The 23,939-nt window shown below is 34.2% G+C and overlaps 1 protein-coding gene across 3 annotated transcripts in view; it reads left to right on the top strand.

The window, feature by feature from the left end:
• LOC150106717 (protein diaphanous-like) overlaps window positions 1–23,939 on the top strand; it is a 303,611-nt gene that overhangs the window by 70,600 nt on the left and 209,072 nt on the right. For all 3 annotated transcript variants that reach the window (XM_090393305.1, XM_090393307.1, XM_090393306.1), the window contains 3 exons: window positions 4,210–4,278; window positions 14,381–14,447; window positions 20,799–20,932. In XM_090393305.1, coding sequence (XP_090249431.1) covers window positions 4,210–4,278; window positions 14,381–14,447; window positions 20,799–20,932 — 270 coding nt within the window. The remainder of the gene's footprint in view (window positions 1–4,209; window positions 4,279–14,380; window positions 14,448–20,798; window positions 20,933–23,939) is intronic.

Below are 23,939 nucleotides of genomic sequence, written 5' to 3'. Positions count from 1 at the left end.
ATGGAATAAGAGAGAAATTAGTCAGAACACTAAATTAGCTGTATACAAGACAGTGTTCAAACCAGTTTTAACTTATGGATCTGAGATCTGGGTCAGAAGTAAAACACTTGACCAAAGACTAGAGACCGCAGATATGAGAGTCCTGAGAAAGATTAGAGGTGTGAACAGATGGCATCAATGGCAATATCATATTAAAAATGAGGATATTAGGAAAGAACTTGGCATTGTCAGCATCCAGGAATGCGTTAACAGAGCTAATCTCAGGTGGTATGGTCACTTAAATAGAATGGGAAAGAAAAGATTAGCAAAATAAGTGTTCTCTGCCAAGTTGGCAGGAAAACGACCCAGATGAAGACCAAGATATAGGTGGATTGGTACAGTACAAAGTGCCTTAGACGATAGAAATATAAGATCTGATAATGTTGGAGTTTTGACAAGTAACAGACTGATTTGGAGGAAAATTGTAGATAGGAAGTTAGTAATGATGTAATTTTTTCATGTAGTACTATCATATCCTGTACACCTCTTGAGGGTACATGGCAGGAATATGATGATGATGTATTTGATTGTTCTGATAAACAAATTCAAATTTGTTTATCAGAATTATCAGAATTCAATATTAAAGTTCAAATAGTTACTGAAATTCAAACAGGCTAATGTTCTCTATAGAGAACATTAGCCTGTTTGAATTTCAGTAACTATTTGGAGTTGCAAAAAAAATTCTGACCTGACAGCATGAAATGCACAAACTCATTGGAATGTGTATATGAATAGTGTTATAAACAGAATTTAAGTTCCTGAGGACCGAAAAAAAAATTTTTTCCTCTCTGAAAAATAACTTTATAAAAAATTGTTTTCAGGTTCACTTAGTTGCTAATTTCTAGTTAATTTTTCTTTTGCTTCTTCATTCAGCCAAGTCAACATGCCAAATTTTATATATATATATATACACAATATATTCTGTTCTTATGCAAAAGGATAAACTTTAATCATTTTATATATATATATATATATTGTGTGTGTGTGTGTGTGTGTGTGTGTGTGTGTGTGTGTGTGTGTGTGTGTGTGTAATACATATTTACTTTCATATATCTGTGATGAATGTTATATAGATTATTTCTCTCACATTAGAAAAGTCCTGTCTGTTATTGTATCAATTAAAATTTATTTACATATCCTCTTCAAACATTCATTTTTGAAATTAAACTCCTTAAAAGACATGCTGATCAAATTTTAATTTGATCAAAAATAATATTTACAGAATATTTCTGATAAGAGATAATATATATCTTCATAATATAATTATACATGTTATATGAAAGCAAATATTCCACATAATTTAGCACTGCTATATATTTATTTCCATATATTTCTACTAGTCAAATCTATGTTCATCAGGAAACTTACCTTATATCAGGAAACTAAGTTACAGAAAGTAATAGTACAGTAGTGAACAAATTAATCCAAACCAGCTGAATTTTTCATCAAGTTTTTAGTGTTTTTGATTTTGGTTTTGGTTTGGTTTTTGTTTCAGTTCACAATAGTTTTGGTTTAGTGTTTTTGATTTTGGTTTTAGTTCACTATTTTGGTTTAGTTTAACTGTCTCTACAATGTTTATTAATAGTGTTGTGCATTTTTAATAGTATAAACAAGTTGATTTTCACAGTGTTTTATTCATTTTGTGTAGCTATAAAATGGGTACATCTTCAAGAAAGCATTCAAAAATATGTATTCTCTCTCAGCACACATCCATAACTTAAAGACAAATTGCCAATGAGTGTGGTGTTAGTTTGGGTACTGTTAATGCAATTTTAAAGAGGTTTAGGGAGGCAGGTACCTTTTTCTCCTGACAGAAAAGGAAAACTACACTTACTAGTTAGGAAAAGCAAAATGAGTCCAAGATTGTGTGCTGTAGACTTAAATAGAGATTTGGCAGCTAGTAAGATTAATGTTTCTGACATGGCAGTCTGTCAAAGATTGTTGGAAGCAGAGAGGACTGCCCACAGAACCAAAAAAAGAAACAGCTGTTGACGAAGGCCATGCAGAAAAAGAGGACCCAGTGGGCAAAAGTGTACAAAGATTGGATTTTGAGAAGTGGAAGAAGGTCAGAGCCATTTCTTTGTCCAAGGATAGCAAGCACCCTATGTTCAGAAATCTGCAGCTGAAAAGACTTCTCCCATCCACCTACACCTAGCTAGAAAAAATGCTCTTGGGGTTGTTTAAGAGCGGTCCCATAGATCCAGAAAGACAAAGAACTCATCTTCCAACAGGATCTCGCTCCAAGACACACTTCAAAAAAAAGTAAAAAAGTTCCTCAAAAATCACAACGTCCAATTGCTTCCAGTGGTCAGGTGACTCTTCTGACATAAACCCAATAGAAAAAATGTGGGCCATAGTGAAAAAGAGACTTGGAAAATTAAATTGTGATAAAGGATAACTTAATCCAATCTATTATAAAAGTATGGTTTTGAGATACAGAAATAAGAAAAATGTGTTCTACGTTGGTGTATAGAATCCATGTCTAAGTGAATTAATGAACTTATTAGGAACAGAGTAGTACATATAAATTATTAAGTAAAGTCAGAGTTTAATTTTTGTACTTATTTTCTTGTGAAATTAAAATTTTTCTTTAAAATGTGAATGTTCGGATTAATTTGTTTGCTACTGTACGTGAATAAATATGTGAACTTGCATAGTCAAATTGTACTGCATTCATTTTAGGCATGTAATGAAGGTTGTCTTTCTTGAAGTTATGACAACTATGCATGAAGTGTCTTGCACTTCATGCATTTATGTTGATACTGTGTAAGGCTGAGCTTGTTTATGTACTTCATTATGAACCTCATCAGGATCATCATTCTTAATCAGATAAGAATTTTTTGATTCCTCCCACATCTCCATACAGATATTTGATATATGAAGTAACTTTCCAATGTCATATCCCATATTTTGGTCAAAGCATAAGAGCTTCCGTAACTCGGTCAGTATAGATGAAGCCCTTTGGTCAGAAGACCTGGGTTTGATTCCCATCAGTGACGTGAGGAACCTATATCTGGTCTCTTTCGACTGAGGGTGAGTTAGCCGGTCTCATACAGAGGTAGGTCTCCCCCCTCACCTGGAAAGTCAGGTTTTTCATCCCCCAGAACAGGCAAACTGGCCCCCGTGAACACACATGGATTACAATCATGAATACAACCCAGCCATATGCCAATCCTGAACCTGGATAAAGTTGGGGGGGTTGGGGAAAGCAATGATGAACTACCCCGTAAAAATCTCACCAGGAATACTTTGTGGGCAATGCCTACAAAGTCACCTACGATCGGAAACGACTGAAAGGGAAAACAAGGTACCAGGTCTGTAGTATATTAGACACTTCCTTATAGCAAACATACAGGGACCAGCGAAATCATTTGTTATAGTGCAATTCACTACAATGAATTTAGGAATCGACCCACCCACTCAATTTTCAGAAATTAAAAACTCAAGAAGGTATTGGAATATTGGTAACTATAGCTTCTTGAACTTATCTCACATCAAACTCTAGCTAGTCTGTTGGGATCATCATTCAGTCCCACTCAGAGCACATTAATTGTCCTTAATTTACTTACCCCAGGCATTGAAGTGTTTAAAGCATTGTAGCTGGCAGTTCCTGAAGTATATTAAACTTTGAATAATTAATGACTAGGGTAGATTCTTTTGTTTCTTTATGCATCTGTGTTCAGCAAATGACAATTTTTGGGCAGGCATGGATTTTGCTTTCATTTGTTAGGAAATTCATTTCACTATTTTTTGAGCTTTTACTGTTTGCAGTAGTGAGCTTAAACTAGCATAGCGTAAGTTCTGTTAAACTTTTTTCTGTAGCTCATACAGTACATCATTTCCTTATTGTATGTTCACCTACTGTAATAGTTGAATGAACATGAAATGTATATTTTAAAGAGGGAAGAGATATAGATATTTTGGTGAGGATAAAACAAGATATGAAAGTTTATTTCACACAGCCTTATTATCAGTCCTAACCAGATTGAAATATAGCTGTCTCAAATGAAAGTACCAGACATGAAAGTTTAAAATCATGTCTCTGTATGATTTCTTTGTTTCTTTACTCCTTTTTTTATGTAAGCAGTTAAAATATTATTCATTAATTAATTTGTTTTCTAGAAAAAAAAAAGGTTTTTACTTATTTAAATTATCCATTTTAATTTTTAGCTGGGTTAATGACTTTGGAGGCCAAGGATTGGACAAAATTCTGCATATTCTTATGGCTTGTCATGGAAGGTATGTGAAAACATTTTCAGCAATACTTATATTAAAGTGTATGTATATTGATAAGATTAATTATTATAGTAATTACCAGATGTTTTAAGGAGTCATCCAAAGCTGAATCAAAAAATTACCAGCTTAACCTGGCTTTAATATTTACCAGTACTGTTTTTATACAATTTTGTTTAATTATCGAAGCTAGATGACTATAATCTCCATGTGGTTTATAAAGAATATGGAGAAACACCTGGAACTTCTGACTCTTTATCCAGTCTTCATCAACTTGTAACATGTCTCCTAACTAGGTATTCATTTAGATGCTGAACAAACAAGAATGTGTTGGCAATTTGAGACTTAACAAATTTTATTCTGTGCTAGCTGAAACTTGTATTCATTATGATATTAATAGTACAATAATCCTATAACATTCTAGTTGAAACATTGCCCCATTTTACAAGAATATTGGTTGTTTTTGTTAAGGAACTGGAGCACACACTGAAAAATCATTCTCGACTCTAACAGAAAAAAAAGATAATTTGATGTTACTGAGATCAAGAAGACCAACACAGATGAGATTTTTTAATCTAATCTGTGTTGGTCCCATCTGGGACCTACATCCTAATCCCATCTTGGATCAGGGAAAGAAGGAGTAGTAATTGTATTCAACAATAAACTTTAGTGAGAACCAGTTTCAAGTAGAGTGATGTGGGAAAATTTCATGATGTGGAAGATTGAACAGCGACACTTATTTGTGCCTCTGGCTCACTGAAGGTGCTAGTAAAGAAGTGGATTTTTCAAGTCATTTGAGAACGCAGCATATATAAATTAAAACCTAGTACTTATAACACCAGAGTAGGAATTTAATTCTAAACATTCAGGAAAAAATGAACCAAAAAACAAAGCTAATTATAACATTATGTATTTTTACAAAACAAGGTTTGATTCTGTTGTTATCTGTATTAATAGCTTCAGATTGATGCAAGATAGAAAAAAAAATATTAGTAGTAATGCACAGTTGCTGACCCAAAGCCAAGTGTGGTTGGCTGAGTGATTACTGTACCTGTCCCCACCAATATAGATTTGAATTCTGTTATGAGTCATGGATGTTTGATTGTTTTTAAATGGGTGGTCTGAATTGAAAACGTTCCATGTTTGGTTTCTAGAGAAGGGCTACCAATTATATAAAATAAATAAATAAATAATAATAAAAAAAATTCTTGGCACATTCAAAATTTAAGATACTCTCTGAGAGAGCCAAAAACACCAGTAATATCTTCTTACTTTCAAATTTCTGACCTTAAAAATACAAAGCTGAAGCAGATAATTCTTTTAATAAATTTAGTTTAATCCTTTATCCAAGTGTGAGCAAACAAAGTTTGTGCCTGAAAGTATCTTCAGGACTGGGATAAGGTGGTACAACACCGGACAACTCGTTGCAAAGGTGGAGCAAGCTAACATCACTCCTATCTCAGTATCTCCCATAATGCAAAACACATCTCCTTGCGGATATGTATAATGTTATGCATTAAGGGAAGAGTCACTACCCAGACTAGTTTCGACCTTTATTGAGGTCTCTTCAGTGGTAGTGGCCCTTCCCTTAATGCATAACATTATACATATCCGCAAGAAGATGTGTCTTGCATTATGGGAGATACTGAGATAGGAGTGATGTTAGCTTGCTCCACCTTTGCAACGAGTTGTCCGGTGTTGTACCACCTTATCCCAGTCCTGAAGATACTTTCAGGCACAAACTTTGTTTGCTCACACTTGGATAAAGGATTAAGCTTAATTTATTATAGTCTAACCAAGTGAAAAATAAACTTTCAAGATGATTATTTTCTTTGAACAGTTAAGAACAGGCTGAACTAAAAGCTACTTTGCTTTAATGTTAACCAGATGACATCCACTGTGGATCAACTACTCCACTAGAATTTTCTGTAAGAATGCATATCCAAATTCTTAGCAAAGGACAGTTATCAATGCTTTCACAAAACCAGCTATGGATCCAGCAATCCGTGCAAATCAGCACTGAATAGTAATGGATTAAGTAAGGAAGTGGTGAGTTGTAGTGGAGTTGTGTGCCCTTCCATGATGAGTCTTTGGACTCCTTGGAGGTGTCACATAAGAATAATAATAATAGTTTTGACCATCTGCTGTGCAGGAACTTGAAAAAAATAGTTAACTCATCTTTTATCAATTTGGAGACAAAAACTTTTTTTTTTTTTCAATGACACTCTGACTTCTGAAGATTCTTCCCTAATAAATGAATATATGCTATCAGTTTTCTTTGACATGAAAAAAAACAAGTCCTTGAATTGGGAGGCCATTATATCAGCTGATAATGTCAAGCCAAATGAGTTGTTTCCTTCAAATGTTTGTTATGATATTATCTCTCAGACCAGTGAAAGAACTGATTCTTTGCCTTATTCAAGAGAACAGATGTAGGTGGAATGAAAGAGGAGAGCAGGCTCAGTGTGTTTGCGCTTGTACTAAAAAAGGGACTGGGCAGCTGCTGTGGTGTTTTAACAGGCAAAGTACTTGCAAAAGAAACACAGCTGAAACAATGCATACATGAGAGAGGTTGAAGTGACTGTGAGAGAGGGATTATCTGTGAACTGAATGTTCTTCTACAGCATCAAAAATTTTTAGGGAGGTTTTAGATGCACCACAACAAATATGCAAGTAGTGTTATAAGAATAGGTAGATGGGTTAAAAAGCATACTGAACAGAAGGAGAAAAATGCTATTCCACAAACTCAAAAAAAAAAAAAAAAAAAAGAGGAGGAAGACTTAGAACAAGCTGGATAGACAATATATAAAATTAGACAAGTGCTTTATTTACAGAACAAAAAGCTGAGTGCTGATCAAGGATTTCACTGGAAGATTTCTGTGAGAAACATTTCCTGATATCTGCTCGATAGTCCTGTTATGGATAAGAAGAAAAAACCGAGACCTGTTGAGTAATAGCATATATATTTTTCCTCTGGATGATATCCAGTGATCATTTCCTCTGAAATGCTGTTCATTCTTTTTGCATACAAGATCAAAATGACTTAATTGTTATTAATGGATTAGCATTCTCTTGCCTGCTCATGTAATAACAGAGTATACCCTTTGACTGTATTGTTTGTGTATTATTGTTTCTCATTTTTTTTTTTTTTTTTCATTTTGTAATGTTTGATTTCTAAATATATTTAGATAAATTAAAGCTATATATACATTGTGTAGTGTTTATTTTAAATTATGCTATTGTATACCTTGATTTACATAATAATTTTAACACTTACATTTACATAGTAAGTGTTAGTAATTTACAAACTTTGGAAACTGTGGCCCTGAGGGAAAATAACATCAGCAGGATGGAGGTAGCGGAGATGAGAATGCTTAGGTGGATGTGCGGTGTGACCAGAAAGGATCATCTGAGAAATGACTATGTAAGGGAAAACAGTGAAAATTACGAACTTAGGAGCAAAGATACAGGAGGCAAGGTTGAGATGGTTTGGTCATGTGATGAGGAGGGAGGAAGAGTATGTGAGAAGAAAGGTCATGCAAATGGATGTGCAGGGGAAGAGAAAGTGTGGACGGCCGAAGAAGAGATGGAGGAGGACTTGAGGATGAAGAACTTGGATGTGGCTACAGCCCAAGACAGGAAGTTGTGGAGGAGACCCACCACAAACAGCAACCCTACTTAAGTGGGAAAAGCTGCAGAAGAAGAAGTAATTTACATGCTATTACTAACTTCTGTAAAGTTTAACTAAAAAAAGCCCATGTTGTTGATATGTGTCATCCAGTCAAGTTTGACTCTTGGTGATCTGGTGAACAAAGGCTCTCCATCCCATCGGCCTCTTGTCCTTTCTTTCAGTTATTGTAAGTTCAAGTTGGTAAGATCTTTTATGTTGTCCATCGAACTATTTTGTGGTCTTCCTCTTCTACTCATTCCCTTAATCTTCCCCAACATAACTGCCTTTTTCAATGATTCATCAGCTTGCATAATATGTCCAAAGAACATCAACTTCTGTTTAGCAATCATCGCCTCCAAGGAGCATTCTGTCTTTATATTCTCTGAAACCTTCTTAGTGGTCATTCTTGCAGTCCATGGGATTCTTACTAGTCTCCTCCACACCCATAATCCAAATGTATCAATTTACTTTCTGTCTTTCTTCTTAATAATCCAGCTTTCACATCCACACGTCATTACTGGAAATACTGTTCTGACAATTCTAACTTTCATGGCCTTACTCACACCTCTATCTTTCATAATTTTTGTGTGGTTTAACATTGTTTTTTTTCCTATGATTCTTCTTTTGATTTCATCTTCACACTTACCATCATTTCTGATTCTAGACCCCAGTAAGTCATAACTTTCAATGATTTTTATTTTATCTATCTCTATTATAAATTCATTTAAATTGCCAGTAGTCATCACATTTGTTTTGCTGATGTTTAAATTAAGCTAGGCTTTGTGACTTTCCGTCTTAACCAATAGAATCAACTGCTCCAGATCTTCCTTAGCTTCTGCTATGATATCATCTGCATATTTTAAATTATTTATTTTTCTGCCAACAATCTTAATTCCAGCTGGATCTTTGTCTAAATCAGCCATTCTCATAATATATTCACTATAAATATTAAAAAGGTAGGACGACAGTATACAACCCTTGCACACCACTTTTACTTCTCGAACACTGGCTCAGAATTGTCCATTTATTTTTTTTAATTTAATCTGCCTAGCACAAACATCCTTATTGAAGATGAGAAATCAGATGTGAAAGGAGGCATGCTATCTTAGATCGAATGAGGCTGAAGAAAAGCAACTGAAGTCGGTCCTAAGTCCTAAAGGTGGCCCTTAGTGGGCTAAATAGGGTTGTCTTGGCTGTTGGACTGATGATCTTAGAATGTAAGCTTCCCAAATTTGAGGCAGTCTCATGCACCCAAATTTATTGAGGTTTAGGAAGTTTATCAGAGCTGAGGCTGATTCAAGGAATAATCTTTCATATTCGTATATTTTTTGCTTAGTGTTAGTGCCTGCATGCACATATCATTGTTTTGTGATCCCTGAAGATGGCAGTGTAACATTGCTGAAATATAACTAGTTATTAATTAGTTTTTATAATTAATAATATAGTTGTCATTTCCTAAAAAATTAGAAGTATGTCTAACCAATATATAAGCATATCTACAACAGTAAGATGTAGTTGCTGAAAACTAACTGCTCCAAAGACAGTGATTGCATACATCTTCTTGGCTTTTGTGTTGGTGGTGGTCATTAAATATAATCAAGTACAAAACTTCTCTTTCTGTTTATCAACATCCTTCTACAGTTGAACAATAAATCCAATCTAAATTAAAATTTGTTTAAACCAAATTTGGATTGTTTAATTTGTATTTTGTTACAAAGGCTTCTGTGTGAAGACAATGAATTCATTCATTTGTGTTCTCTTTTTCTCCAGATGTTGCTTTACTCCTGAAGAATTTATTAACTTTCTACAAGTTGCCAATCTGTCCCTCCATAGAATACCATTTCTACAGTGGCACTAAGAATTTAAAAATCTTGTGATCTGAGAGAGAGAGCAACTAAGTTAATTAATGATGCTATCTCTTACTGATTCATATTTATCTCCCACTTTCTTCTCTTTCACAGTTCTGCTGTATGCATTTTCTACAGATATTTTGATTGTCATCACTCTGTTCATCATACTTTGTAGGTAACTTCTGCCCATGAAAGGTTATAAACATACAAGGTGTGGCTATTAAATAACGAGACCGGTTGCAAAAATGTGGTTTATTATTACAACTGTACAACTTAATTGTTATCCCCTTCAACATACTCCCCTCCTCTGTCAATACACAGTTGCATACTAATTGTCATCAAATGTTATCTGCTTCAGTAGTGCTGCTGTTTTCTCCTTTGCCTCATCCACTGACTGAAAATGGGTGCCCTTCAATGCGGATTTCAATTTTGGAAAAAGGTAAAAGTCACATGGAGCTAAGTCCGGTAAAGTAGGTGGTCCAACACTGGGATCTTCTCATCAGCCAGATACTGCTTTACAGACAGTGCACTGCGGGCTGGAACGATGTCCTAATGGAGAATCTAAGCATTGTTCTTCCACAGATCCTCTGGTACCCATTTAACCATTACCACACCATTGATATATATATATATATATATATATATATATATAAAAAACGATCAGCATTGCCTTCAGTTTTGACTTGCTCATTCTTGCTTTTTTCATTCTTGGTGACATGATCAGTGGATGAGGTAAAGAAGAAAATGGCAGCGCTAACACCTGATGACTTGCAGCACTGTTTCCAACAATGGAAAATTCGTATGCAACGGTGTATAGATAGAGGAGGGGAATATGTTGAAGTGAATAATAATTAAGTTGTACAATTGTAATAACAAACCACATTTTTGCAACCAGTGTCGTTATTTAATAGCCATATACCTCTTATAGTACATATTGTGCTGTGGGTGGGCTAAGGATTTATTCTATTTTTATTAATTTTTATATATATATATATATATATATATATATATATATATATATATATATTTTTTTTTTTTTTTTTTTTAATGTAATCCAGAAACACTGATCTTAAAGACAAACATGGAACTTTTAAGGGCCACTTCAGAGTTCCAATAAGTGGAGCAGTGGTCTTATGCTAGAGAATGAAATTCATCTCTTACTTAATGAGAATTACAAACATCCATTTCCACAGCAGGATTCAAATCTGTGTCCTGTTGGTTGGAGAGCAGATATGCAAACCACTTGGCCACCCAGGCTGGCATTTGGCACCAGTAATTTCTATGTTCTCCTCAAAATTACTTAAAACATCCAGTGAAAAGAAAAGTCTACATAGTACAGTTGAATCACATCGCATTCAGGAAGTATCTTCATAAGTAACCTTTCCAAGTGAAAATGAATTAACTGGTCTCATAGAGGTAACTAGTTTTTCATTCTGCAAAAGAAACAAACTCACCAAAGAATACAGTTGGCATACATATCATGCTACTCAGATAGGATTAAGTGTTCTATCATATAACAATGGTGTTTATGAAGGTGGTGGTGGCTAGTCACTTCCCCCATTGATCTCATCTTCTCCTGAATGTGTAAATTTCAATAGCCACTATTCATTCACAGTTCTCCAATTCATAGAATGGGCAAATTTTTTTCTGATGCTTTGCTTTGGAACAGTTTCCCTTATGTATCCTCTAAAACATGTACTTTTAGCACTTCTAGAGGGAATCCTTTACAAATATACAATCTGTAGAGAGAAAAGGATCCTTCTAGGAATCCTGAAGCATAGTTTATTCATATATATATATATATATGAATAAACTATGCTTGGATGGCTGACTGACATCAGTAAGTGGTATATGGGGGGTGTGAGTCTGCATGATTTAAGGTAAGTAGTGGTGTAACACAAGGATCAGTCCTTGGTTCATTGTTATTCAGTGTATATATTAATGATATTGGGAAGGAACTGAGAGGAGACATATAGCTATTTGCTAATGATACAAAGATAGGCAGGATAAACAGGAATGTGAATGATATGCAGAATGATTTGAATAGGCTAGAATTGCGGGCACGTGAAAATGGCAGTCATTTCAATGTTTGTAACTGTAAAGTCATACACTTTAGCGTGATGAGATATTCACTGTCATATTATATTGGTGAGATTGTTATAAGAAACTGATCTGAATAGAGATCTTGGAGTTTTAGTATACACAGTTGAAGTTTAAGGACCATATAGCAAAGATTTCAAATACGATTGCAATGCTGAAATGAACCTTCACATGTAAAGATAAATCATTTTGCCTCTTTACAAGGCCTCACTTGGATTATTGTGTGCAGGTCTGGTCTTCTGGTTTCCATGGTGATTCTGACATAGTGGAGAGAGAGTGTGTGTTCACGTGCAAAGGAGTGTGTGAAAAATGATATTGGGTTTGTAGAATGCGGACTATGAAGACAGATTGAGAATTTATGGACTGTAGCTACTAACAAACAGAAGAAAGAAGGGTTATATGAGACTTACAGATCCATTCATACAGGATTCATACTGATATCCTGTATGAATGGATCATATAGGATATCAGTAGATGGAATTTTTCATTTTATGGAGGGTGGGGGAAAGGATGAGAGGTATCCTTGGAAGTTGAGAATGGATGCCATCAAGAAAGAGAGGAAGTTCAATTTTTCTCTCAGAGTGATGTGTGATTGCCATTAGATGTTGTGAGTGCAGTGATGTGAATGTCTTCGTGAACAAGTCTGATAATATGTGGCCTCTCTCTCTATGAGGCCCTTACTCCCTGAAGGTCTTTCTTAATAATAATAATAATAATCATATTGTTCATCTGCAATATAGTATATATTAAACAACCTCTCCTTTTTGGAATCATAAAGGGTTAAAAAAAAGTTTCACAAAAGGTCAAATGTTCTTTAAAGTTTACAAATTCTCATTAATTACACCATGAGTTATCATTCATAGTGTGCAAGTGTATCTTCAGTTTAACATTGTGTCCTACCTTTATGTGAAGTCACATATTTAAGGAAGCCATAGATATTGCTGAAAGAGTGAAACTTGAAATAATTTAAAGGAAAACCTAGCTGGACTTCTTCCAAAACTTATGGCAAGATAGTAACAAATCTAAAACTGAGATAATGCTAACCACACAGTGGAAGAAATAATATTACAAGAAATTCAACAAACAATGCAGCAAATAAAATCAAGAAAATTCCCTGGAGAAGATGGAATAAATATAGAACTAATAAAATATGCAGAAGAATGGACAGTTCAAGACTACCCCAAAAAAATACTGCAAAAACCATCCAGCTGGAGGATATAGGTCAGTGATGACAAGAAAAAGATGGAATGAGACTGGACCAGACCACTGGACCTAAATCCCTGAAAGGAAGATGATGCTAGATATTGCTGTTATTTATACTTTAATATATTAGCATTCATTTTACTACATCCATTAATAGAACTTAACCATCTCACAAAGCTTAATTCATCAGCATCATTTTTTGATTTATACTTCCTCAAGGGATCTATCATGTTTTGATGGTCTAGCACAATTGATATTTCAGTAATCATTTTCTATAATAGATTTCTTCTAAACTGATCTATTATTCATTAAAGCTTAATTATGAACTTTAACTAATGGCTGATTTGTGAATTCCTTTGTACTACTTCTCAGAAAAACAATTTTTTTTTTGTTTTTTAGGCAATTTTTTTTTAACAAAAATTGAGTAACCCCTTAGAATTATCTTTATGTAGATATGTCCTGACTTATACGACACTAATCTTCATATAGCCTATTCGTTCTGACTTGATCTTTTCATTTTTCTGTTGAATGCATTTTATATAATGTTACAGAAAATTAGAAATGTTCTTTCACTTTGTATCAACATTGTTTCAAAAAAGTCACTACAAATTAGTGGATCACCTTAGATGGTTATATGTTATTTTTAATGCCTTAAATGTAGTTTGTGAAAACCAGCACTCCACTATGAGATTGGCTAGTGCCTGACAAGCAGGGACATCATTAGCAAGAGATGATGTTAAAGGTTACAATTAACAAAAGTATATTAAAATATTTAGAAGATATTGCATTCAAAATGCTGTACTGGTAATAGAAGAGGCATTCCCAGAACTGTTCACTTGTTAAACCTGTGGAATAGTTAGAATAAATTGCCATTCTGACCATCCAGTCCTTACAACTTAAACATAGTCAAGGGTCAGCCAGTATTGATTTCAGTTATGTGCTGGAAAATAAATATGAAATGTGAGATTTGGTCTGTTGTTATTCTATTCGTAAAGTACTTCTTGACACAGAAATAAAGTTGCCAGTTGCTGTGGTCAAATAAATCCCATGTCTAAATTGTGATTTAGGACATGGCTCTATTGCTTTCATAGGAAGACTGGATTCAGGTTACGCTATGCTATACTTGGAAGTTGAACTGTTATTAAGGCATGCAAACATCCTAAATACAACAGTTTCTGATTTTCTGGACTACTAGTGTATTATAGTGCATTAGTATAAAAATTAGATGATTTAGATTTGAAACAGTTGCTTAGAGTTTTAATAATTGTACTTATTTTCATTTTAGGGATGGAAAATATGAAAGAATACAGAATGAGTGTATCAAGTGTTTAAAAGCACTTATGAATAATACAGTGAGTATTACAGTTAGATAAAATTCTTCGTTATATTGTTCAATTAACAAGCAGCATATATACACGTGTGTGTGTGTGTGTGTGTGTGTTTATATATATATATACACACACACACACCATACATACACACATAAACATTCAGTTTTTAAATACTGTAGAATGTGTAGTTTGCAGAGTCTACATCATTACTACTTTTTCTTACTAAAAAAAGATTTGCTCTTAACTCTTGAATTTAATGCCAGCAAACTTTTAGAAGTAAAACTTTTGAGAGTTAACTTGATTGCAAGTTCCTGTTAAATTGGTGGTTTTAAGAAGGAAAAGAAAATATTTATTAACCGATATTTCATTAGTAAACTTAAAGTTGTTGGCTACCGTTCAATTAGACAACATTACCAGCTACCGTTCAATTAGACAACATTAGCACCAGTGATATTAACATCAAAAGAGGAGTGAGACAAGGATGTGTGCTCTCACCACTCCTGTTCAACATATACGCAGAGGTAATCTTTAAAAAAGCATTGGAAGAATGTCCAGAGGGAATCACAATAAATGGAAAGATTGTTAACAACCTACGATATGCAGATGACACCGTGCTAATTGCAGATAACATTATGGATCACCAAAAACTCATTGACAGAGTATACATAGAAAGCCAAAGAATGGGAATAAATATAAACATCAACAAGACAAAATACATGCTCATCAGCAAACATCCAGCCTCATCAATGAAACTGACACTCAATGGGAAAATATTGATCAAGTGTCAAGATATAAATATCTTGGTTGTTGGCTTAATGAATGGTGGGATCCAGAAATAGATATAAAGACAAGGATCGAAGTTGCACGGCAGTCCTTCATGAAAATGAGAACACTATTCTGCAATAAAGACCTAAACATGGAAGTCAGATGCCGAATGCTGAAATGTTACGTGTGGTCTATTCTGCTCCATGGAGTTGAAACATGGACATTGAAGGCGACAACCATCAAGAAAATCGAAGCCTTTGAGATGTGGCTATACAGAAGAATGCTAAAGATATCATGGACAGAAAAAATTACCAATGAAGACGTCTTAAAATCCATTGGCAAAGCTAATTATCTTGTACAAATAATCAAGAAACAAAAAACATATCTTGGCCACATCATGAGAAACAGCAAATACCAACTTCTACAAACTATTTTGGTAGGAAGAATTGATGGCAAAGGAACTAGAGGAAGAAAAAGAATATCATGGTTTGACAACATCAAGACGTGGACAGGAAAGAGCAGTGCACAACTGCTCAGATTAGCACAAGACCGCAGTTTGTTCGCCGAGATGGTCGCTGACCTTCGATAGAAGATAGCACAATAAGAAGAAGAAGAAAGTTGTTGGAGCAACCGCTTAATTTCAGATTCCTCTAATCTAGTTAAAATTTTACTATAAGAATATATTGAAAAAAAAAAAAAATACATAACTTTAAGATATGTTTTAATTGCAGTTAGTTTTTTCCTACTGTTTTATATTTTAAAATTTAAGTAAAAATTACACACACACAAACACATGCATGCAAAATTGCATACAATAGTAGGGAAAAAACTAGTTGCACCAGATCGTTATGGTATATATTTCAATATATTTTTCAGTAAATTTTAAATATGTCAGAGGTATTTAAAAATAAAGGAGTATTTCAACAGTTCACAGCTTGCTAATCAACTATCAGTAATTCTAATAATAGGAATTACAATCTCAACATTATTCTTATCAGTATGATAAATTAGCATATATGTTATACATTTAAATTGTATTTTTCTAAGAAGCTAATTTTATCTTTTATTTTATAAGTTAATTTAGGAAGTAGACTTGATGTTCAAAACATAAATACTTGAAGTAATGTGCCAATAAATTTTTCTCTCCTTTCTGTGTTAGGCTTAGTGGCCTGTCAGAGCCAGATAATGTAGTTTCATATTCAAAATTAAGTGGATATTGAATACCATATTATTTCTTAGCCGAATAGGAAACTCGAAGATAGGAAAGCTAATCTAAGAGTTTCATGCCGAATATAGCTATATAAAGTTTGGTGAGACCAAGCGTAAGCCAACACCTGGTAGTGCAATGCTAGGGCAACTCGTACTAAAGGTGAAGTAAGTTCCAATCACTGTCTTTAGTATTTTCTCATAATGTAAAACACAGCTCCTAGGAGATGTATTATTGTTCTACATTATGAGAGAAGGTCACTACCCAGACCGGTTTCGACCTTTTTTGAGGTCTCGTCAGTGAGTAGGTAGACCTAGATGTAATACTAAAGTTTCAGTAGTCATAGCTTATGACGTGAGCTCACTGATGAGACCTCAAAAAAGATCGAAACCGGTCTGGGTAGTGACCTCTCATAATGTAGAACAATAATACATCTCATAGGAGCTGTGTTTTACATTATGAGAAAATACTAAAGACAGTGATTGGAGCTTACTCCATCTATACTACGAGTTGCCCTAGCATTGCACTACCAGGTGTTGGCTTAAGCTTGGTCTCGCCGAACTTTATATAGTTTTCTATATTCAGCATGAAACTCTTAGATTAGATTTCCTATCTTCGAGTTTCCTATTCGGCTAAGAAATAATGTGGTATTCAATATCCACTTAATTTTGAATATTTTACTTTGCCGAAGTGAAGCCCTGTTGGCTTTTATTTCAGTAAAAGTAGTTTCATATATTTCACATTAATGCTATGATATGCCAGTTAAGTCTGTCTACTGTGTTAAGTCAGTTGTGTGTTCTCTGGATGGTTGGCCCCTTTTCAGAAAGGAAAAAAAAAAATTTTTTTTTGATAGGAAAAAATTGTCATTTTCAATTAAAAAGCAGTTTTCCAGTTCTCTATAGCTTAGTTAGTATCAGATCATTGCTACTAACTGCATTACAGAAACTACTATTTTAAATAAATCCAATAAATGCATTTATATAATTAAATAAATACAACTGTAATTTTTTGTAATACAAAATATTTTTATTGATAATGGTATTCTGTCTCAGTAGAAGTGCCGTTTGCACTCTACGGCGCTTGACCACTTGAAGAAAGACTTAGGGGTTCAAATCTAGTCTCCGACTAGAGGAACATTTTCTAAGCCTTTTTTCGACCGGTTCCCAAGTTAGTCAATCTCTGGCATGGGTAAGCGGGTTTTTTTCTCCTGTAAACTCAAGAAAATCGGCCGTCAAACCCACACTATTTTCAGACATTAAAAATATTATGTTAGTGTTAGGGACCACGAGATGGCAGCACGTCTTAGCTGCCTTCTTCACTACGTACCGATTAATTAGTGATAGCCTTGCGCCAGCTATCTCTGATTGGCTACCAGTGGAGATTGAACTGCCCACTCGGTCTGGTCTCCAAAAGTTAGATATTGCTCAAACGGACTTGTCTATACGGGAACTAAAAAAAAAGGTGTTAGCTGATTTTTGGTATTCTGTCTGTTCCTGAATTCTCATCATACTATGATATATTCAGTTTTTACTAAATAATTATTTCAATGCATACAAAATCTCTCTGTAGCTAAATTTTAAATACAGTAGATGCTGCTTTGCAGACAGGCTTAGGGTGTTGGATATTATTCATTTATTTTTCACAGTATTACAACACCAAAACAAAACAAAAAAAATCATAAAAAAAGATGAATAATATTCAGCACTTAAGCCTATCCACAAAGCAAAAAGAAAGACAGCCTCCAGAAATATAAGTGGTGGTATTTCATCAGTCAGAGAGGGTCGTCTACCCGCAATGGGTTGGCATTTTCTCCAACTAGGAAAATATCCTTTTTCAGCTGAAATGTTTGCTGATATTACCACATCCCCTTTTGTGTGAAACAGGCCACATTACAGGAAGGCAGATTGACTTGATAGGGAGAGTGTTGTGTCATACATCCTGGCTTTGAATCCGCCATCTTGTTGGAACATTATTTTTATTTAAATTATCCGGTTTTTTTTTTATTATTTTTTTATTAATTGTTGGTTGATTACTGATCCAAATATAGAGAAATTTATATTATCCTGTGCTACCCTATATTCAGATTAGTCTATATAATACAGAGGAATCAATCATCATCTAACTTTTGCAATCTCACTTTATACAGGCCGAGGTTAATATTATGAATTAAGGCTTCCACAAGGTTCGAATAAATTTTATGAGCGGTGCAATGAAGAAAAATCAGGCAAACAACAAATTGAATTCAATAAAATAAACATTTAATACAGGGTTATAGAATATGTACATTTAAGCATAATTTTCTAAGCAAGATAATCTAAATGAACAATTTTCAAAATATCTCTGAGACACTAGTAGCGTCTCGGTTTGGTTTAAAGATTGAAGTTAAATTTACAGATCTTATTCTCAAACACTTGAATACTATTATCACAACTTTTCTCTATTCAATGAGATAATTCAATTCTTTTATACATCAACTTAGATCAAATACTCATAACAAACATAAAACATTAGGCATTAAACATTCAGCTGGCAATCTATATTCTTCCGAATAATTGAAAATGATTCACGCAGTTCAATGTTCCAGGATTTTACAGTAATTATTCTTAAGGTAGAATTCTCTAATTCTCTCGTAGTCAACAAACACGTAATTTAATTATGAGGCAGTTATCGTTTCAAGGGGGGAAACACTTTAAATCTCCATACTTCGGCTATTTTTAGTAGAATGCCACAGTTAATGTTAAGATATATCAGGCGGAGCTAACTCTTATTTCTTCACACTGAAATACAAAAAGGACTGCTCTTACCGGGTTACACCTTTTACGCACTGGATTTACTATAGGCACACTTAAAACTGTAGTTAACTATTACTTTGAAGTAACACTATTCAAAAGAAATCTTCACTGTAATAACTGAAGTATTAAACATAGAGCTTCACAAGTCTTGATGCACTCGTTTTAGGTAATCTACTTATTCCTTGTTTTCTTCTGTGCATTAAATTCAGCTTTGCACTATTCTTCCTCAAAATAATTGGAATTCGTCGTAATTTTAGAATTCTATAAATATTCCTAATTGCCTATTAATTTCCCGGTTCCTTCTTAATCTATTTACGGCATTTCCAAATCCCCTTACTTCCTTCTTGCTGTCCTGAATGCTTCTCCCCTCTTTTCTTTCATTTTCCAATTAAATACTTTCATTCTTCCCACCAAAATCCGGTTCTAGCCAGTCCAGCTCATATCAACTCCTTCTCCCTTTGAATACCGTAGCTCATGCTCCACCACGCGCTATCTAAAATTAACTCCTTGACAGTGACCAATCAAATCTCATTAGCAGAATTTCTTAAATTTACTTTCACTTTTATTTATAATAAATAAAATGCACATATTACAGTCCACTTAGGATACATTTACAAATTATATAATGAATTCATACAGAATAAATAACTAAAAAAATTACAATTTTTTTTTAGTTTACAATTTAATAAAATAATAATTTACAATTATTATTTCAATAAAAAAAATAACAGTAAGTATTTAAATTAGAATTTACTTAGGAGTAAAATTACCTCAGGAATGCAATTTATGTTAAATCATGAATGAAGTATTAATAATCATAAAATTCTTCATTCACAATTTAACAGAGAGGCTGTATGTTGCACATTACCTCTTATTAGTAGCCAAAATTTATAATGCATACAGTTGACAGCTAGCAATATATCAAACTTTAGGGAGAAATAATTTTTGTTATAGCAGATATTATATTCTTGATTAATCCTTTATCCAAGTGTAAGCAAACGAAGTTTGATCATGAAGCATCTTTACGACTAGGCCTACTTGTTTCTGATGGCATCACATCAATTGCCTTAGTATCCCATAATGCAAAGTACTCATCCTTTCGGACATATATAATGTTATGCATTATGGGAAGAGCCACTACCAAACAAGTTTTGATCTTTATCAAGATCTCCTGAGTGGAAACCAGACCCAGAAGAGATACCAAAGTTGAATTAATGCAGAAATCATATATGTCCCATATACAAGTAGTGAAGAGGGGTATCACCAGTTTGAAATTATAACCAGGTGAAAAAACTTCCTACAGCAGATAGTCTGGTTTATTTCTTTAGAATATTGCTATTTATGGGACTTTTGTCAGACATATAGCTTGTTATAGAGGGAGAGTTTGTTATAATGGTATTTGCTATAATGATATTTAGTATCTTTTCCTTTCTTTTAATAATTTTATAAGGTTTTAAATTCCTCATTGTAATTAAATTCACTCAATTTACCTACATGCTACAATCTGCAAAGTTTTACAGATTAGCTTTTATTTTTAGCATTATTTATTCTTTCAGTTTTAAGGAACCTGAAATAATTAAAGTTAATATTTTATTTCTTCTAAATTAGGCTGGGCTGAAACAGATTTTTGAACATAAAGAAGCACTTACTATTTTAGCAAGTTCCATTGATCCAAATGTCCCAGCAGTTATGATTGATGCTGTGAAACTTATGGCTGCAGTATGCTTAATACCTCCTAATGGGTTAGTAAATTTTTTTTTAATGCTAAAATAAATTTTCCTTATGAAGATGAAATGAAATCTTAATACCCTCTTTAAGAAGGATAACTGCTTTATTGGATCATATCAATAATTGTATTGTGGTGTATCTATTGATTTTTATTCTTAATATGAAATTCATTACTTATAAGAGAGAGAAATTCTCTTATCTTTCTTTCTTTGTTTCCAAGAACACTGAGCAAAATAAAAAATGACTTCACATTTTATGTTTAATAGCCTACTTTAGTATTAAGTTACTACTCTATCAGTCTCCTTTCAACAGTATACAGTATTTTTACAAAAACCATTAGAAACAGAATATAAAACAAACCAGATTTTTGCCAACTCCAGAGCAAGCACGATTCAGAAAAAATTACAATACTGTTGATCATATATATATATATATATATATATATATAATAAGAATAATTGAAAACACAAATGAATACTCAAACACCCTTAGGTATGGCATTTATTGATTTTGAAAAGGCCGATTCAATGTCAACATTAGCTATTTTAGATTCCCTTAAAAATCAAGGAATTGAAAAAATGTATAGTGATGTAAGTCAAAAAAAAAAATTTGTGCTTTAATTTGACTAGTTTTGCTTCATCATTAATAAACATTTAAACAATGGAAAGCATGCATGCGCTGTTATGCTGGCTCTGGTGCGAGGGTTGCAGTATACTGCTGGTAGATGCAAGTGTGTCATGATGGATTAAGTAGGACTAGATTTGATGTAAAATCATCTCTTGTTTTACACTGTAGAGGATACTTCATCATTTCAGCTGGTTCTTTGAATGTTCTTGGAGCAAGTCAGTATGTTACTATTCTTCTAAATGTTTTGTATCTGTTGTATGTGCTGCCAGCTCTGATTTGTGCATTCTTTCATTCTCTACATCCTTGTGTTCCGATCAGCGCACATACCAGATCTGCAAGTTTGTCCTGTGTAGTGTAGCCAACAACGGCAACTGATCTTGTAGACACCTGTTTTTTTAAGTGGTGGACGTTGATGGTTTAGGTTTCTCCAGTCATCTGAAACGGTGAATGCACCTCTTCATTGTTTAAACGTTTTTCAAGTGTTGTTCAATAGAAATTTTAACTGTTACTTTGCTTGTAGTTTTTTTTTTTTTTTTTAATTTATTCATGCTATTTCCTGATGAAATGAAACAAAGTTTTTTCCTGAAACTAGTCAAATTAAAACATAATTTCTTTTTTAACTTCTTTATGACTGGTATGTTATTATTTGAGACCTCCGCCAAGGACTCATCGAGGAAGGCTATAAATCACCCAAACCAGCTGTCATACCTTCCCTTAAATTCATTCACACTAGATGCACTCACTACCCCTAAAGGCAAACTATTCCACTCACTCGCTTCTCTCTGGGAGAAAAACCTAGCTCTTACCCCTTTCTTGACTGCAGATAAATTTATTTTCCATGGATGCCCCCCCCCATGTTCTCACCCCCACCTTCCATATAATGAAAAATTTCATCGGATGATATCCTTCTATCATATCACCCCTCTTTCTCCTGTTAACGAGAGTCTGCAATTCATATACTCACAATCTGTCCTCTTAATCTAAATTCCATAATCCAGATATAACTTTTGTAACTCTTCTTTGCACCCTTTCTACAGCTTCTTTATTTCCTCCTCCCCCCCAGAACCTGGGAGATGAAATCTGCACACAATAATCCAGGTGTGTGTGTGGTCTTATCAAAGCCTTATAAAGAGGCAAAATGACTTTCTAATCCTTACATGTCAAAGTTCGCTTCAACATTGCCATTATCCTCTGAGTTGAATTTGCAACTTTTGTTGTGTGACTTTTGAACTTCAAATTCCTATATACCAATATGCCAAGATACTTTGCCTCCTCAGTTTCTTGTAGCATTACCCCCGCTAATATAATATGCCGCTGGAACTGTAATCATGCCAAAGTGCATAACTTTACACTTACTAACATTAAACTGATAGTCATTTTCATTTGCCCAAATTTCCAGCCTATTCAGATCATTTTGTAAGTGCTGAATATCAGTAGCATCCCTGATTGCACCTCTTATGTTAGACCCTACCTGATGTCATTAATGTACAGATCAAACAATAATGGCCCAAGGACCGAACCCTGAGGTACACTACTGGTCATTCATTTATTTATTTATTTAACTTCGTACTGAGTGAGCAGTTCTACTCTTACAGTAGTCCTAAAAAGGACTCTGAAGAAGGCTGAAGCCTGTACAAAAGATTTTTCAAGAGTATTACCCGACGCCAGTTCATGTTATCATATTAGGCATACGTTGGTGGTAACACTATGCCACTAGTGTGCCTTGCAGAGCTCTCAAGCAAATCATTTGAAAACTTTCTTGGATACGCCTAATGGATATAAATCCTTGTAACTAGCGGCACTCCATACGCCACATAGAGAGATGGTGGTGCTGGTAAAGCGAGGAGCTGCCCCAAGCTCCTCTCTTATCTGCCTTACAAGATCTGAATTCTGCTCATAGAAGGACCTTGTTTTTATGGCAATAGGTGAGCCAGCACATAGTACCCACTACTTGAGCATCTCACCACTTTTCTCATTATAATATCTGGCTTTCTGATGCCAGTATTGGTTCTGTAATGAGGTTCAACCATGGTCTCCCAACTTTTGTTCTTAAAATGATTATTCAGTATGGAAACCATGGCATTATGTCTCTGCACTCAAACACCATGAGTGTCAAAGCAACATTGAGATATATATGGGACAAAGTCTGATTGTAGCAGCCAGCTCTACAGCTAATGTCATTTCTGCCCCATCTAGTTGTACAGGACCTATTGGGCAGGGCATTTATTCTTGTTCTAATTAAATCAATGTATTCATAACCCGCGAGTAGTCTGGTGCCATCCCGTACCCACTGATGCTGGGGAGGCACCAGATGTGATTCCTTGAAGTGAGTGCCATCTACAGAGCCATGAAGTAACAATGCCCATCTCTTATGCTCTGCTGATGCTTTGATAT

Source organism: Typopeltis vanoorti, chromosome 5 (assembly GCF_054136105.1).
Source record: "Typopeltis vanoorti isolate ZY-2024b chromosome 5, IOZ_Tvanoo_1.0, whole genome shotgun sequence".
NCBI classification, from domain to species: domain Eukaryota; kingdom Metazoa; phylum Arthropoda; class Arachnida; order Uropygi; family Thelyphonidae; genus Typopeltis; species Typopeltis vanoorti.
The sequence above is the reverse complement of the archived record's forward strand: the minus strand, read 5'-3'. Positions and strand labels throughout refer to the sequence as shown.